Below are 19,278 nucleotides of genomic sequence, written 5' to 3' on the forward strand. Positions count from 1 at the left end.
CTCCCTCTGACGTCACGGCCCCGTGACGTCGCGCGTCACCCCGGTGCAACGAGGTAAACGAACGGGACGAGCCAATTAAAATGGGATGCAGCGGTGATTACGTGTCCAGTGGAAAATTGACGGTTTCGTTAGAGATTTAGAGCAAGCGTAGAAATATAGGTACCTACCTTAGCTTCTAATTGACGCCGTACGCTATTTAATTATCTTGTCCTATCTGGGCCGACTTTATATAACAATATAATACATGTATGTAATAAATACATGGTGGAATAAATACGAAATCCCATATATGGGTGGAATAAGTACAAAAAATGTACCTATGTAACTTTACCCTGAGTTACGAAAATACCAAACGTTTTCGTATCTCAGTGGTTTTTAGGACATACGCTGAAATTACGCTTATTATGTACAGTTACCTGCGAAATTGCATAAAGAAATTATGAATGAATTCATTGACAAAGTCGCTATGCACTTACGGCTGATGGTACCTACAGAATAACTCTATCCTATCCACCAAAAAAAACAAACGAAAACAAAATAGAAACGGGCCCATCAAGCATCGTCTAGCAGCACGTCTTGGCTTGACTGACGGGACTCCATATGTCAAGTCGTGCTTGATGTATGAAGTAGAGCGTCTTTAGAAAAGATATGCTGACGCTGAGTGACAAACGAAGCAACGTGACGCTATGCACTCTACAAAGACACCTGCCGGCCTAGCCAAGGTTACAATCGCTAACGCTTCGACAACGAAACGCTTTGTGTCTCTCTGTCACTCTTCCATAATAGTGCGACAGTGACAGTTGCGTTACGATCGCTACGGAGCGTAAGCGATTGGCATGTTGGCTACGCGGCCTGTCTATGTCACTTGTCCTATATATATCTATCAGATATATTACGGACCCGTCAAGGTACTATACTATCAAATTTCTGAATATCGCATCTATTATCAAGAGGTTAAAGTTCATCTTCAAATATTTGTGAGCAACTTTGCCACTCTGATCTGATGGCGACTGTACCAATGCCCGATTAGGTTATTAGCATTCCCCGTGCCTACGGGAAGCCTACATTCTAGCTTTACATATATTAATTACTGGCTCTCTCAAAAGTCTACCCCCCCTAAAGGTGGAGTTGACGACTTTTTATAAATAATATAAATACCTATGTATTTCGCTTTTCTACATAGGTCGTATCATTATTTTCGCTCAATTAAAAAAACAAACAAAGATGGAAGAAGACAACGGCGCTCAATACGCACGAATGCGGCCCAATGGGGCGATTGTAGCTTTCAAGCGCACCGTAGAAGAATCGATTTTCATTTAAATCCAAACCGAATAAGAATTTACGTATCTCAGCTGCTCCGCAATGGTTATCCGGTTTTCAGACAGTTATAGTGCGATAAAAAGGCGCTTCTAGCCGGAAATAAAGTGCTAAAGAAAGGAAAGACAGGGCGATCATTTAGACATCTCGCTCGTTTCTAGAATTGCAGACAGCGGAAGTTCTTTTAGCATCTAGGCTGTGCCAGTCCTCCCAATGATGATTTTCATTTTCGCTTCAAAATTAAATTAAAATTTCAACTTTATTTTATGTGTCCCATGCAAATTAATTTTTTGGCGACTGGTAGAAATTACTTTTTCCACCCTCCGGCCGGAAAGCGTCAACTTTCGGCCCGCTGCGTGAAACAAAGTTTGCGCTTTCCGACTCCGTCGAGCAGAAAAATAGTAAACATACCTCGGACAGTAAAAAAGAAAGCCTGACATTTCTTACTTTGCTGCCTTTGTTCTTAGATATGTAATTTACTATTTCTGGGACAAATAGACTAAAAATGCTTAAAAAATAATCACCGACCTATTTTTCTACTTACATGGCAGACCCACAGTTTGCTTTTAGTATTCATGTGCCTTTGTTACAAACAGTAACTCAATTATCGCCACCACATAGACTAGTGCAATTTGCGGACCCAACGGCCAGCGAACGTGCCGCATCAACCGCGTTTTGTGCACCAGTTCAAATCTAATAGCTCATTGTGCACTTAATAAGTAAACTGCAAAAACAACCTTGTTGTATAGGTATTAGGATGATATTTGTAAAGTTTGCAATGTTGAGATAAGAGGTTCCTGAGGTTAGTTGGGACGCATTGAACCAAACAGTCCTCGATGTATGCGGCAACGGAGACATATAACTGTATTTGAATAGGCGATCGTTTGGGACGTTCGGTAAACGATCGTTGATGATTTTTATTTTAAAGTTGATGTGCAATGCACCAATAAAGTGATGTGATGAACTGACTACTTTTTTGGTGGGATGGACTGTGACAAGACACGAGCCTTATATTTAGAAATTTGACCTCATCAACGCTTTACAGACTCTGTATGTGACATTTAAGTCATCGAACCCATCACCCCCTGAAACCCCAGCCCTGATTGAATCAATATGTAAGCAGTGAGGTCAGTAGGTCAGGCTCTTCACGTTGATCCATTCATCAGGCTCACCATTCAGCTCCACCTTATAAAACGTATTTGCATATAAACCAGATCCTAGGTCAATAACCGAGGTCACCTCAATATTTAATCCCCTCACCATTGATGACAAGTATGTGTTTAGATTTCAATAATTTTCGCATTGAAAGTGACTTCAATAACCTTGATGAGTTTTTAAACTTATGATTTATGAAAATTGGCGAGCCTTTGAGACTTTGTCTTTTGCGTTTAGAATCCTTGCGATCGATAAAAGGTGACTGAAATTCGTGCAACGGAACTTTCCCGTATGTGGACACAGAATGGCCATTTATAACCTGACAATAGACCCAATTACTACATCAATCCTATAACCAAACATGGACCAGACTGTGATGGCTGGTGCAGAATTTTAAGTAGAGAGCTGGCGGAGCTGCGAAAACTGGGCTGGTAAAATTGTGACACAAAAAAAATTTAATTGTTAATAAAACCTTTTGTTTATCAATTCATTTGGGGTCGGATCTTTGAATATTTTTGTAACCAAGCTGTCGTTTTAATTTCCTGGTACCTACGATCTTTCAAGGACTCTTTTTCTCCGGAGTTTTTTGCCTATGCCTGAAAATGATTTGTATATACGCACAACAAGTCTGCAAACCCCTCTACGGCGTGATAAATACCGAAAGTGGGTTATTTGTAGGAAACACCTCGTCCGAATCGGTCTGCAGTTTATCGCCTGCCCGATAATGTATAAATCGTGGCAAAACGACCGATACCATAAGGCCTTGCAAAGACGCAAAAGCTGCGAGCAATTTATTTTTTGTTCACGAGTTCTACTTGTTTTCGTTGCTGCATATCAGCATGTCATTCATACATAGTTTATAGCGGATATGAATTATTATGAATGAGAAACAAAAATCGTGCTTTGTGGCTACGAGAGACATTAAAATTCATCACAGGACTCGCCGAAAATGCTAATAGGTGCTTCTTGTTTCGCTTCTTCCGTTGTTGTATTCATAACGTTTGAATTAAATGTTTGTTTAGGTGAATATGATAGAGTTGGCGTGTGTGCGTAAGGGGCTATTCATAAATTACGTCATTTCAAATTAGGGGGGGGGGGTCTGGACATCGGATGACGGTAGCACGACGTAGGAGGAAACAGGGTCATTCGAAGCATGATTTTTGGATGATTTTAGGGGGGGGGGGTCCAAAATTGTCAAAAATCGATGACGTAATTTATGGACAGCCCCTAAGTGAAAACAATGAAATGGCGTCCCAAACAGGATGTGGAGTGGAGCACGCGTCGGCCGGCGGCAACGAACTTGCCTCCCCATAGGAATTGCCAGCAATTGAGCAAAAAGCTAGTAACACCAGCGCATATGTCCCCACCCCAGAGTGTTTACCTATATGTATACTTTCGAGCAAGTTAGAGAAAATGGTAAAGGTTAAGACATCGAGACAAATTTTCGTATCGTTTTCTAATTAGGTATGCAGCTTGTCTTTGTTGTTCTATTTCGATACCCCACGCGGTAAAGCTAAAATTAGACAAGAAGACTAACGTTAGACGAACCCTGTAAAATTCCGCGTAAAAGTGACGTATCAATTAGCATACAGCATACCAATCATATCTGTCTCGTTCATTGGCTTTTTGCAACCTTTATCAGATAAGGGCGTCTCTAATCGCATCTTTGTTGTTGTATTTTTATACCTGCAAGGTAATGGTACAAGCAGACAGTAAAACAAACGCTGGACGAACCTTGTTAAATTCTGCGTAGAAATGTACCTTGCGGCATACCCGGAATGAGTTCAATGGCTTCAGAGCGTCCTTTATCAGATAAACAGATGCGATAAGTCATTGCCTTGTTTTGCAGTCGCTTGTTGATGTTTCTTTACACCACGTGGTAATGGTAATGTTAAAAGCAGACAAACAATCGTCTAGATTTTAAATTCTGCGTAAAAGTGGCATGAATCCCGTTCATTGTCTTTCTGGTATCCTTTATCAGATAAGTTAACAGATGTGATAAGTCATTGGCTGTGTGGCATGGAAGGGACCAACGCATTGTTCTCGCCGGGGGGCAGTCACCCAGCCGATTAGATACGGGCGGCGCCGGGACGCCGGGTAAACACTCGTTGTACGATGCTGCACTGCGAGAAATTTACAGCGATCTTGAACCTTGAGCCACTTGAGGAGTCTGCTAGTTTAAGACGTGATCGGAAAAAATATCACTAAGTTTTGAGGTCTTGAAGCCTGCTTGTTTTAAACATGTCAGGCAAAGAGAACAGAAACGATGAAGTCAAAATAGACAAATTTAAGTCTAAGCATTTACAATGATCTTGAGCACTGAAACCATTTGGAGTTTACTCCTAATAGAACTTGACTGAAAAGTTGAAGAAACCGTTACAGAGCGAATTAAAGTAAATTAGGTAAAAATAGAAAATAACAAAATCTGTGGCATAATCAGGTTAGTGCCGGCGTTTCGCCACGAGCTTGTTAGTTACTTTCCTCGATTTTTTAATCTTAGACCTTGAAAATTGACGTTTACTGGTTGAATTCGAACGCGATAAGAAACAACTGTTAAGCCTGACGTTAAATATTCGAGGTAAAAATAGAAAATACAAAAATTTGAGCCCTAATCGTTTCAGTCCCGGCAGCCTAGTTCGCATCACGCAATTTCGCCACAGACCTGTCAGTTATTTCCATTAGACGACACGTGATCGGGCTACGTTCCTGGCACGAAACCAAAGTTTTTGAGAGAAAAAAAATCACCTCCATTCAAAACATTTCGTAACAAATACTTGCTTTTGAAATGTTAAACAGCGGTCGGCTGGAGACATTCCGGAGATTCTCAGATATTTGAGTTATTGATTCCAGAGGTTGTACCTAAATGGAGAGAAGCATCCCTCATTTAGCAACCGTTGTTTGCGCTGTAGCACTTTGTTCGGAGGCAAACAGACAGCGTCTGTTGGCAGATAAGCGAGCCCATTTTGAGGGGAATGAACACCCGCTGAGTTTACGTGTTTTCGGTGCTGACATAATTTCGAAACGGGGCAGGGGATTCATTCATGGTATAACAATTTAACGTCCAACAAAATTAGGTAATAAACGTAATGTCTGTTTATTTTGCCGACACATTAACCCGGAGCTTGGGTAGATCAGTTTATGTGTGCGTTTTCAAAGAATTAACAGTGAATAATGCATTGCAGCATTAAGGTGTAGGTACGTGTAAGGGAAAACCGTGTGTGGCGGATTATAAGAGACCGGTCAAGGTGCGTCGTGGAACAGCCATTACCTACAATTTACGTTCACCTCTGTAATTTAACGGACGTTTAAAATACGTCGACAATTCCGCTTACATTTAAATTCATAGTCATTTAAATCTAAATATCTGTGTGGGAAGAAAGAATACGGATGGATTATCTTTCCAATTTCTTAATATTTCGGACTCATGTACGTCCTTGAAAATCCTTTACCGACTATTTCTGATAGATGTACTCGTAATCCTATAGCATCCTTTCATCATCAATACTATTGATGATGATAATAATTAAGACAGGTTGACAGGGTTCGTGAAAGTGCGACACAAGGGGCCCACTGATTAACAGTCCGCCGGACGGTATCGCCCTGTCAGTTGTTCGGAACTGTCAAAATTTTGTTCTAACTGACAGGCCGATACCGTCCGGCGGACTGTTAATCAGTAGGCCCCTTTAGAGGTGACTCATACGGCCCATACGTCGCTCATAGTCCCGTCTGCACAGTGACGGTCAATCCTTTACTATCTGGTAATTTGACATGGTTCAACGGTGGTACAGGCATTCGAAGAACTCTTTCGGTGCTTCCTTTATATTCTAAAGACTCACCTGGAACATATCAGTGTCGGGATCCTCCGTGTACTCGACGATGACCGCCTGGCTGCGGCTCAGCGTGTACGAGATTGAGTGCTGGCTGGCGTCGAGGATGGCCTTGCTGCTGTGCGGGGTCTTGACTACGTAGTGCTTGGAGCGCCGCACGCCGTTGGCCTGCGGCCGCCGGTAGAGCACGAATTTGCTCCGGCGGCGGCCGCGCTCGCCAGCGGGTAGGTAACCGTTGTATCTGGAAATAATTACAAAGTTAGGGAATCCATTGTGAATTTATTGAGTTTATTGAATTGACTCTCATTGAATGTACTTATCTATTAAGTAATTCAGTATAAAATTGAGATGGCGCTTCCCTTCTGCTGATATTACCTAAATACTCAAAACAAATTGGAGGTTTAGAGACTAGGACGAGAATTTAGATGTCGTTAGAGATTAGATCTCGGTCTATCGTGCTTACTTAGTGTAATGACGTCTTAATTGATCAGCCTAGCCAAATTGCAAGACAAAAGGATGCATATGCCGCCGTAAAATTGTAAATACTCGTCAGTTTACAATTTAGCTAGTTAAATTATAAACTGACCGTAGTAAGATTAGATTACAAACTAACCTAACCTAATACGTTAGATTGTAAACTAACGGGTACACAATTTTAAGGTGTCAGATGTATTACAAACGAAGCCACGGTAATTCTGCTAGCCCGAAAGTCAACAATAGACAACAATACGTTCCGCTGTATTATTTTCAAAGTTATGATCGTGAAGTTGACCGCCCCATATCGAGTGCCCGCAAATGGCATATCTATATCGTTAGTTCATCGTTAGTTCACGTTAGTTCAGTATATTAAATCGTTAGGATCCGACTACAACATCGATTTTTTTAAAAAACAAAAGTGGGGAGGTCAACTTCACGCTACCGCCCCAAAATCGATTTTATGGTTTTTATCAATTAGAATCGATAGATAATCGTTAGTTCACGTTAGTTCAGTATATTAAGTCGTTAGGATCCGATTCTAAGTATTTTTTTTTTTCAATTTTGTGGGGCGGTCAACTTCACGTGAAGTTGACCGCCCCATATCGAGTGCCCGCAAATGGCATATCTATATCGTTAGTTCATCGTTAGTTCACGTTAGTTCAGTATATCAAATCGTTAGGATCCGACGCATAACTTGTGTACGAATTTTTTTTTAAAGTAGGGGAGCGCCAACACCGTCTTCCGCTCCAAAATTGTATTTATGGTTCCAATCAATTGGAATCGATATGTAGTCGTTAGTTCATCGTTAATTCATGTTAGTTCAGCATGTGAAATCGTTAGGATCCGACTACATTACGTATTTAAAAAAAATAACATAAGTGGGGCGGTCAACTTCACGCTACCGCCCCAAAACCGATTTTATGGATTCTTTCAATTAGAATCGTTAGTTCATCGTTAGTTCACGTTAGTTCAGTATTTTAAATCGTTAGGATCCGACTAAAAGATGTTTTTTTTTTAAAAACGAAAGTGGGGAGGTCAACTTCACGTGAAGTTGACCGCCCCATATCGAGTGCCCGCAAATGGCATATCTATATCGTTAGTTCATCGTTAGTTCACGTTAGTTCAGTATATCAAATCGTTAGGATCCGACGCATAACTTGTGTACGAATTTTTTTTAAAGTAGGGGAGCGCCAACACCGTCTTCCGCTCCAAAACTGTATTTATGGTTCCAATCAATTGGAATCGATATGTAGTCGTTAGTTCATCGTTAGTTCATGTTAGTTCAGCATGTGAAATCGTTAGGATCCGACTACATTACGTATTTAAAAAAAATAACATAAGTGGGGAGGTCAACTTCACGCTACCGCCCCAAAACCGATTTTATGGATTCTTTCAATTAGAATCGTTAGTTCATCGTTAGTTCACGTTAGTTCAGTATTTTAAATCGTTAGGATCCGACTAAAAGATGTTTTTTTTTTTAAAAACGAAAGTGGGGAGGTCAACTTCACGTGAAGTTGACCGCCCCATATCGAGTGCCCGCAAATGGCATATCTATATCGTTAGTTCATCGTTAGTTCACGTTAGTTCAGTATATCAAATCGTTAGGATCCGACGCATAACCTGTGTACGAATTTTTTTTTAAGTAGGGGAGCGCCAACACCGTCTTCCGCTCCAAAACTGTATTTATGGTTCCAATCAATTGGAATCGATATGTAGTCGTTAGTTCATCGTTAGTTCACGTTAGTTCAGTATTTTAAATCGTTAGGATCCGACTAAAAGATGTTTTTTTTTTTAAAACGAAAGTGGGGAGGTCAACTTCACGTGAAGTTGACCGCCCCATATCGAGTGCCCGCAAATGGCATATCTATATCGTTAGTTCATCGTTAGTTCACGTTAGTTCAGTATATCAAATCGTTAGGATCCGACGCATAACTTGTGTACGAATTTTTTTTAAAGTAGGGGAGCGCCAACATCGCTTTCCGCTCCAAAACTGTATTTATGGTTCCAATCAATTGGAATCGATATGTAGTCGTTAGTTCATCGTTAGTTCATGTTAGTTCAGCATGTGAAATCGTTAGGATCCGACTACATTACGTATTTAAAAAAAATAACATAAGTGGGGCGGTCAACTTCACGCTACCGCCCCAAAACCGATTTTATGGATTCTTTCAATTAGAATCGTTAGTTCATCGTTAGTTCACGTTAGTTCAGTATTTTAAATCGTTAGGATCCGACTAAAAGATGTTTTTTTTTTTAAAACGAAAGTGGGGAGGTCAACTTCACGTGAAGTTGACCGCCCCATATCGAGTGCCCGCAAATGGCATATCTATATCGTTAGTTCATCGTTAGTTCACGTTAGTTCAGTATATCAAATCGTTAGGATCCGACGCATAACCTGTGTACGAATTTTTTTTTAAGTAGGGGAGCGCCAACACCGTCTTCCGCTCCAAAACTGTATTTATGGTTCCAATCAATTGGAATCGATATGTAGTCGTTAGTTCATCGTTAGTTCATGTTAGTTCAGCATGTGAAATCGTTAGGATCCGACTACATTACGTATTTAAAAAAAATAACATAAGTGGGGCGGTCAATTTCACGCTACCGCCCCAAAACCGATTTTATGGATTCTTTCAATTAGAATCGTTAGTTTTTTTTTTTAAAAACGAAAGTGGGGAGGTCAACTTCACGTGAAGTTGACCGCCCCATATCGAGTGCCCGCAAATGGCATATCTATATCGTTAGTTCATCGTTAGTTCACGTTAGTTCAGTATATCAAATCGTTAGGATCCGACGCATAACCTGTGTACGAATTTTTTTTTAAGTAGGGGAACGCCAACACCGTCTTCCGCTCCAAAACTGTATTTATGGTTCCAATCAATTGGAATCGATATGTAGTCGTTAGTTCATCGTTAGTTCACGTTAGTTCAGTATTTTAAATCGTTAGGATCCGACTAAAAGATGTTTTTTTTTTTAAAACGAAAGTGGGGAGGTCAACTTCACGTGAAGTTGACCGCCCCATATCGAGTGCCCGCAAATGGCATATCTATATCGTTAGTTCATCGTTAGTTCACGTTAGTTCAGTATATCAAATCGTTAGGATCCGACGCATAACTTGTGTACGAATTTTTTTTAAAGTAGGGGAGCGCCAACATCGCTTTCCGCTCCAAAACTGTATTTATGGTTCCAATCAATTGGAATCGATATGTAGTCGTTAGTTCATCGTTAGTTCATGTTAGTTCAGCATGTGAAATCGTTAGGATCCGACTACATTACGTATTTAAAAAAAATAACATAAGTGGGGCGGTCAACTTCACGCTACCGCCCCAAAACCGATTTTATGGATTCTTTCAATTAGAATCGTTAGTTCATCGTTAGTTCACGTTAGTTCAGTATTTTAAATCGTTAGGATCCGACTAAAAGATGTTTTTTTTTTAAAAACGAAAGTGGGGAGGTCAACTTCACGTGAAGTTGACCGCCCCATATCGAGTGCCCGCAAATGGCATATCTATATCGTTAGTTCATCGTTAGTTCACGTTAGTTCAGTATATCAAATCGTTAGGATCCGACGCATAACCTGTGTACGAATTTTTTTTTAAGTAGGGGAGCGCCAAAACCGTCTTCCGCTCCAAAACTGTATTTATGGTTCCAATCAATTGGAATCGATATGTAGTCGTTAGTTCATCGTTAGTTCATGTTAGTTCAGCATGTGAAATCGTTAGGATCCGACTACATTACGTATTTAAAAAAAATAACATAAGTGGGGCGGTCAATTTCACGCTACCGCCCCAAAACCGATTTTATGGATTCTTTCAATTAGAATCGTTAGTTCATCGTTAGTTCACGTTAGTTCAGTATTTTAAATCGTTAGGATCCGACTAAAAGATGTTTTTTTTTTAAAAACGAAAGTGGGGAGGTCAACTTCACGTGAAGTTGACCGCCCCATATCGAGTGCCCGCAAATGGCATATCTATATCGTTAGTTCATCGTTAGTTCACGTTAGTTCAGTATTTTAAATCGTTAGGATCCGACTAAAAGATGTTTTTTTTTTTAAAAACGAAAGTGGGGAGGTCAACTTCACGTGAAGTTGACCGCCCCATATCGAGTGCCCGCAAATGGCATATCTATATCGTTAGTTCATCGTTAGTTCACGTTAGTTCAGTATTTTAAATCGTTAGGATCCGACTAAAAGATGTTTTTTTTTTTAAAACGAAAGTGGGGAGGTCAACTTCACGTGAAGTTGACCGCCCCATATCGAGTGCCCGCAAATGGCATATCTATATCGTTAGTTCATCGTTAGTTCACGTTAGTTCAGTATATCAAATCGTTAGGATCCGACGCATAACTTGTGTACGAATTTTTTTTAAAGTAGGGGAGCGCCAACATCGCTTTCCGCTCCAAAACTGTATTTATGGTTCCAATCAATTGGAATCGATATGTAGTCGTTAGTTCATCGTTAGTTCATGTTAGTTCAGCATGTGAAATCGTTAGGATCCGACTACATTACGTATTTAAAAAAAATAACATAAGTGGGGCGGTCAACTTCACGCTACCGCCCCAAAACCGATTTTATGGATTCTGTCAATTAGAATCGTTAGTTCAGTATTTTAAATCGTTAGGATCCGACTAAAAGATGTTTTTTTTTTAAAAACGAAAGTGGGGAGGTCAACTTCACGTGAAGTTGACCGCCCCATATCGAGTGCCCGCAAATGGCATATCTATATCGTTAGTTCATCGTTAGTTCACGTTAGTTCAGTATATCAAATCGTTAGGATCCGACGCATAACTTGTGTGCGAATTTTTTTAAAGTAGGGGATAGCGCCAACACCGTCTTCCACTCCAAAACTGTATTTATGGTTCCTATCAATTGGAATCGATATGTAGTCGTTAGTTCATCGTTAGTTCATGTTAGTAGCATGTCAAATCGTTAGGATCCGACTACATTACGTATTAAAAAAAAAACTTAAGTGGCCCCACTTAAGGGTCGAACCGAAACCGAACCGATTTTATGGTTTCTATCAATTAGATTCGATAGATAATCGTTAGTTCACGTTAGTTCAGTATATCAAACCGTTAGGATCCGACGCGTAACTTGTGTGCGGATTTTTTTTAAAGTGTACGCCAGCGTACCTACAAAAAAAAACGGTCACCCATCCAAGTACTGACCCCGCCCGACGTTGCTTAACTTCGGTCAAAAATCGCGTTTGTTGTATGGGAGCCCCACTTAAATCTTTATTTTATTCTGTTTATAGTATTTGTTGTTATAGCGGCAACAGAAATACATCATCTGTGAAAATTTCAGCTGTCTAGCTATCACAGATCACGAGATACAGCCTGGACAGACGGACGGACGGACGGACGGACAACGGAGTCTTAGTAATAGCATGCCCTCCCATCCCGAAGGCGTTATAATTATTTTCAAATGGATATCATAGTGTGTGTATCATAATCGGCCATTACGAAATTTTTATCGTACAGATTAAGATTGATTAAGAGATATTTAAAGCGTCATAAATTAAAAACGTTATAAATGAAATACAAACATTAATAACAACACGAATTCAATGCATTAATTTACGAAATTTGAAACCACAATTATATTGCAACTGACTACGTTATGAGCAACAGCGCACGACAATTATTTCAAGCTGTCGAAGTAATATTGAATATTGACACTAGATGGAGCCACCACGATTCTAGTATGTTTTACGTCATTCGAAAACGGAACGAGTGTGGGTTTCTTTTCCTGAGTTTTGTTTTTCGTTTTAAGACATGATGTGAAGTTTGATTTAGAATAATTATTAATTACAATCGAGTTTTAAATTACGGAATTTAGGTACATACCTAATCTAAATGAGTAATCTATTTTAAAGTAGGCCTGACGTTAAAATACAAATTAAAGAACTCATAGGGCGATGTCTTTCAAAACACATGAATGCTTTGTTTCTAAACAAAATGCATGTTTTGATTTCGCTTGGTGTCCATGTCCAAGTCAAACGCGCATTTTACTCCTTTATTGACCGAAGCGTTTGCGAAGGTCTCCGTTTTATCTCGGGCCAAAATCGTATGTCCGGACGTTCTCCTCGGTTCAATTCTCAACCGATTCTTATCAAATTTTATGACCAGATTCTAGAAATAAAATAGTTTTTTTTCGATCCGAATATTAGATTTTTTTTTCAAAATGGCGGAAAGAAATAGTCGTATTAATATCATAGGAGTTTTTTTTTCTTTTTGAGATATATTTACAGTGCTTGTCAAAAATGTACTAATTTAGTAACGCTGGTACATAAGCCGTCTAGGAGGTATTTAGATATATCATTGTATGTAGATTTTTACTTGAGATTAAGTAGCCAAATTTCGTCACTTTAAGTAAGTGCTATGATGGCGCAGTTTGCAAACACTTGCTTTGATGCATGGAGGTGCCTAGTTCGATCCCCAGTAAAGTGTAACTTTTTGTAAATTTTAAATTTTGTAATTTTGATTGATCAAGCGAGTGCAATCTTTTATTTAACTTTTCGTTAATTTAGTTTTTCCAAATTATTCTAAAAGGCGTAGCCTTACATTTTTTATTCAGAAGCTATGCTCGCGAGGTCTACAGAGGGTCTACCGCGAACGACGTTGCCACAACTGTTGCCACAGCGCCACTGGTTTATTAATTTCCTTAAATTGTAAACGGCGATCTGCTTTAACCGCGAAAATCGAAGTTTGTAAGACTTCGAGAGTTAGACCAAGCTAAATTGACAGGGATTTTGATGGTACAGACAGACTGTGCAAGTGTTTTTTTTTTAAATTTCATAATTTAATAGAAGTTTGACGTTTAAAATAACACTAATGAAATAGCTTGGTATGACTCATGCAACTATCTCTGTCACTCTAATTACGACTTAATTTGACTAAAAGAGAAAGATGCCCACACTTTGCAATATTCGATCGCGGGGCATGCCTGCCTCTGGCATTCAGGCGAACTTTTTTGTTGACGGACGGACTCCGACAATTACTGCACTCATTACTGCGACGGGGAGTACGGGCCGATTTATTAATTTTGAGCACAAAAGTCTGTTGAAAACGATATATAGATAGGACACCATTTTACAAATTGACCAAGTCAACTCCCACAGTAAGCTCAATAAGGCTTCTATCTATCTATCTTTTTCAATATATAAATATGTTTTTATAAATACTGTACCTAATACATATAGCTATGTATACAAAACATCCATAACTTAACTTAGGAACAAATATTTGTGCTCGTCACACAATTAGATGCCCTTACAGGATTTGAACCCGGGCCCATCGGCTTCATAGGCAGGGTTACCTACTAAGGCCCGACCGGTTGTCAAAACGATGACATGCTATTTTTGGAATAGGTACCTACGAGCGAAATTAAGAATCGAGTGATATTGATCACATCACTGGTAATACTCGTATTCAATTATAATTATTACCTAGTCCTTTTAGTGGTACCTAGGTGTTCGTATTTCCAATGCAAGGTCATGACCGGTCAAACGTCGATGTTCCGCTTCCAAAAAACAGTGCGATTTGGAAACTTGTATTGACAATACGACGTATTACATCTATAGGTTTGTTCTATTTACTTTTAATTTAATATGTGCTCATTTTCGATTTTTACAATTGTTCGTATCGATCGGCGCTGGCGTAACCTTGCGCAGCCTCTCAAGGCCGCGACTGCACAGCGACCAAAACTGCACACTCAGATTTCTAAAGGCCAGCGCAAAGCGGCGGAGCGCAGCGCAGATCACCGAGGAGGATTTACGCCGCGCAGCGCACACCAGCGAGGTAAAATCCCCCGCGATACCGCGAGCGCCTGCCAGCCCGGCGCTGGCGGCCGGCGCACCAGGGAGCACTTCGGCGCAGGCCGGGGGATGCCGCGGCATGCCGCCGCGTGTACTCTATCACAAGGGATAGTGACTAGTGTGCACGAGTTCTCCCCCGTCGAAAAATTAAAAAATTAAAATTAAAATTAGAAAGTTAGGCATGATCTATTCATGGGTTTGGGGGTTTAAGAATGTTATTTATCTAATCTAATTACTCATTAGTGGAAATTTGATAATGAATTTTGTCCACCTAGCTTGTTCTAGACGGAACACTGTGCGTCAGAGGTAAATCTTGAATGACTTATAATTTATACGGAAAATTGAAACAATACGGTTAAAGTGTATCAATGATTTAGGAAAGTTAGGTTATTGTAGGTACCTATTTAATTTGTTATGATATCAAACATCAGAGGGCCTACCATAACGATCGAAACTTAAAGAAAATTTGATGTCGGTGATAGGAACTCCCGAATCAGAAATTAGGAAAGTTTAATTCGTATACCTACCTACTTATTATATGTATGTTTAGTAAGAGGGCGTTCATTAATTACGCAAGGGGATCACAAATAGGGGTCACAAAACTGGTTTTACCAAACTTAAAAAACCGGGAAATCCAAGTTTACCTATTCCGATATTTTTAAATAAATAAGCTACATATAGCACCTTCAAATAGGATTCCGGATTTTTACAGATACGTGCGAAAGCTGGGCTATTTAAGTGTCACCTAATGCTCAGGGGGAATATTTAGTAACAAAAAGTAACATTTCCAAAAATTTAATCCAAAAACCAAAGAAAGTTCTAGGTTAACCAAAAACAAATTCAAGTCTGAATATCTTTTTTGGCGGCAAAAATATAACCTACCAGGGTATGCTCGTGAAGTTGACCACCCCAAATCGTTTGCCCGCAAATGGCATAGCTATATCGTTTGTTCATCGTTAGTTCACGTTTGTTCAGTAGGTAAAATCGTAAGGACCCGATTCCTTCATTTTTAGGGTTCCGTACCCAAAGGGTAAAACGGGACCCTATTACTAAGACTTCGCTGTCCGTCCGTCCGTCCGTCCGTCCGTCCGTCCGTCCGTCCGTCCGTCCGTCCGTCCGTCTGTCACCAGGCTGTATCTCACGAACCGTGATAGCTAGACAGTTGAAATTTTCACAGATGATGTATTTCTGTTGCCGCTATAACAACAAATACTAAAAACAGAATAAAATAAAGATTTAAATGGGGCTCCCATACAACAAACGTGATTTTTGACCAAAGTTAAGCAACGTCGGGAGTGGTCAGTATTTGGATGGGTGACCGTTTTTTTTTTTGCTTTTTTTTTGTTTTTTTTTTTTGCATTATGGTACGGAACCCTTCGTGCGCGAGTCCGACTCGCACTTGCCCGGTTTTTTTTTATTTTTTCAAATTGGGGTGGCTGTCTTCACGCTAGCCACCCCACCCCGAAATCAGCCAAACCAACCATGTGAAGTCATCGAGCGACGTTAGTTCACGTTTGTTCAGGCATTCAAATCGTTAGGATCTCATTAGATTTCCCATAAAAAAATAAAATCGAAAAATTCATATACAGGTTGATTTCGGGGTCGTGATCCAGAACCACTTTTTCTGACTCTGTAAATGATCCACATTATCATATGGTAGTATTTGATTAAAAGATAATTACTTGAATTATTCTGATTTTTCAAGTAAAATTAATGTTATACTAAGTAATTATGGTCACCCTATGACTTTTGACATACGCTGTATGGACAGCGACAAGACGTCACATTGAGTAGGGTCACCAAATTGTATGCAAAATTGTTTTTTCCTACTCGTCATCTGGAAAATAATCATCATTATTGGTGATAAACAATAATTAACAACATCATTAGGCTCATCTTTGGATTCTGTATGATGTCTGGCTCTCTTGCTCCACGACCCCGAAATCACCCTGTATATGGACCAGCCGAGCCAAGTAATGTGGCCTAGCAAGCAATCGACACGGATACTAACGATTCTTTGGCTTGAATAAACTTATATAGACGATATTTAAACGATAAATTACAGTGCCTTGTGGGCGTTCAAAACATAATAAGAGATACTCAGCTCTATAAAGCTCGTAATCGTAAAGCTCTTGATTGTTCAAAACCTGAGAGGAATTTTGTTGCATTTTATCTACGTGTGGAAATAAAATTTGATGCAAATTTTGAGTAGATAATAGTTTCTTTATCCACTAGCCACCCAGACATCAAAACTTGCCAATGCAAATGTAATTTTGATTTGTTTAAATAAAGATTCAAATTAGAATAGAACTGGAGACCTTTTTATAGACCTCTGTACTTCTACCATCAGTTTTGACATTGACATATACGCTCACGTCTACGTAACTTACTTTCTATGCATCTCGCTCGTACTCGCATATGCGAGCAATAGTGCAAGCGAGATGTACAGAAAGTAAATTACGTAGACGTGAGCGTTATGTCAATGTTAAAACTGATGGTAGAGGCTCTGGGCGGCTAGAGGTTATGTTGGCTGGTAGAATATACCTAGGTACTTACTTTTAACCTTTTGGACGCCAATGACCGATATATCCGCACTGTAGGTTCAACGCCAAAGACCGATTAATCGGTCACTGACCATATAGCAACATAGACCTACGTGCATATGCATAAAGTTCAATTTCAGTTTTGACACTTCGGTGACGTGGCGTCTGAGTGACAGCTTTTGTGTTTGACACAGCGTCGAAAAGGTTAAATGATAAATTTGAATGATTAATATATAATGACGTTCATTTAGGTTTGATTTTTATAGTTAGTATTTTTTGTAGCGTTGAAAATTATAATTAATTTGTTAATTTGTATGAAAAAAAGATATCTGAAATTTAATAAAAAATTCTTATGCTATATTTTTTGTTTAAGGACAACAATATTTGCCAGTGTTTAGCGTCCGAAGGTTTAGTGGTATAATCAGACATAGAAGTTTTTGTGGCAAAAAAAAGTGATTGACCAAATGAAATATCGACATGTCAGTTATCGATGTTACCTTAACGTTATGTACTTAGATATGTATTACATTTTATAAGAATATAGCTACCGCGAAATACACAACACGTTCGATATCTTCTTCTCTTTTGATATGTTTTTGACACCGTATACTTACTACAGTTTACGTTTTAATTTTTAAGTACTAAATATATGTAATAAAGAAATTACGTAGCGCTTTGTATTGATTTGCATTATTAAAATTTCTCGGTAACTTACCTATATAAAGCAAGCAGAAGTTACATATTTTAAATATTAATCTATGACTTATCGATGTTTCATTTTCTCAAACACTCGTTTATGCCACAAAAACTTCTATGTCTGGGTATAATATATTTATACCTACGTATGTAACCAGTTCGATTTTGAGTTTATTAAAATTGAGCTCATCCTTGTATTCATAGCTGTAGGTATATTGTACTTAGGATTTGATTTTAAAAATGTTTTTTAAGACGCAATGTATTGCGAATTTTGTTGTTTAAAGAGCCACAAATGACGTCAATTAAGTGATTATAGCGTTCATTGAAACTAATATTTAAACTGTATGAATAAGACAAAAACTAAAGAAACATAATCTTTTGATTTTGCAAGAGACACCCGGTATAAGAAGTTAAATTTTTTGGCAACGTTTACTATGTAGCATACTATACCAAGTGTGGCCTGTAACATGAGCAAAAAATTGCTTAAAAGTAGATACAGATACACTTCCCTTTCTTCAGAAAGTGTATCTGTAACTGTAGTTATTTCGCTTTTACTGATTGATTTTTTCAAGTTTGGCCGTGCTTAACTTGCGGCTTAACTTCAAACTCGGGAAAATTTATTCGACCCTGTCAGCAAATATCTATTACGGGGGCCCATTTACACGATGCGAGAACTCGCATGCGAGTTTCATTACATTGCAGTTTTTGATCGGTCGGTTGAATTGGACGTGACCAACAGTCCGCAATGTAACTAAAATCGCATGCGAGTTCGGGCGCATAAATGCCTCGATCCTGGGCTCATATTATTAGTTTTGGCTTGTCCTGTAGAGAGTGTAAAGTACTTAACACATTTGTATTAGTAGGTTTAGTAAGGAACACAAATGTATGGAACAGCATGCACTTTAGTCTCAGGCGATGCCGCTTGGCACGATTGTTCCTTAGGTCAAACAAAGTTGACCTGGCCCTGTAGCCGGGAGATCGTACCATGCAGACCCCTCAAAAAGGGGGGGGTGAAAGGGTCGGCTCCCCAGGTCCAATCTATGCTATATTCCTTCCTAGTCTTAGCAACTAGGGCAAGTTATATATCATTTTCGTATAATTTAGGGACAGGGAATTCATTTTCGAAATAATTATTATACCTTTTAGAAAAATAACAAGTTGAAATATAATGTTTTAATAATTTTCTATGCGTTTTTGCCCTTATTTGGGACAAATTTGTTGTTTTTATTTTTCTTCCATACAAACTTTCTCCCCCCCATTCCCCCCCCCCCCCCCTTAAGGGTTGATTTTATAAAATTTTATTTTATCTTAAACTTAGACCTGTCGCATTTAATTGATGTTGAAAATTTCAGCTTCATATCTTCAGCGGTTTAGATTGTATGATGTCTGGAAGTAAGCAGAGTTTTGTTAGATATTATAATGTATGGGATATTATGAAATAAAATGTCTTTA

The 19,278-nt window shown here is 39.1% G+C and overlaps 1 protein-coding gene and 1 long non-coding RNA gene across 2 annotated transcripts in view; one reads left to right on the top strand and one right to left on the bottom strand.

Moving 5' to 3' along the window:
• Positions 1-19,278, bottom strand: part of LOC134799373 (protein pellino) — a 153,249-nt gene that overhangs the window by 55,944 nt on the left and 78,027 nt on the right. Inside the window, exon 3 of the mRNA XM_063771783.1 lies at positions 6,309-6,540. Coding sequence (XP_063627853.1) covers positions 6,309-6,540 — 232 coding nt within the window. The remainder of the gene's footprint in view (positions 1-6,308; positions 6,541-19,278) is intronic.
• Positions 1-19,278, top strand: part of LOC134799388 (uncharacterized) — a 232,755-nt gene that overhangs the window by 11,560 nt on the left and 201,917 nt on the right. The window lies entirely within an intron of this gene.

Source organism: Cydia splendana, chromosome 18, assembly GCF_910591565.1.
Source record: "Cydia splendana chromosome 18, ilCydSple1.2, whole genome shotgun sequence".
NCBI classification, from domain to species: domain Eukaryota; kingdom Metazoa; phylum Arthropoda; class Insecta; order Lepidoptera; family Tortricidae; genus Cydia; species Cydia splendana.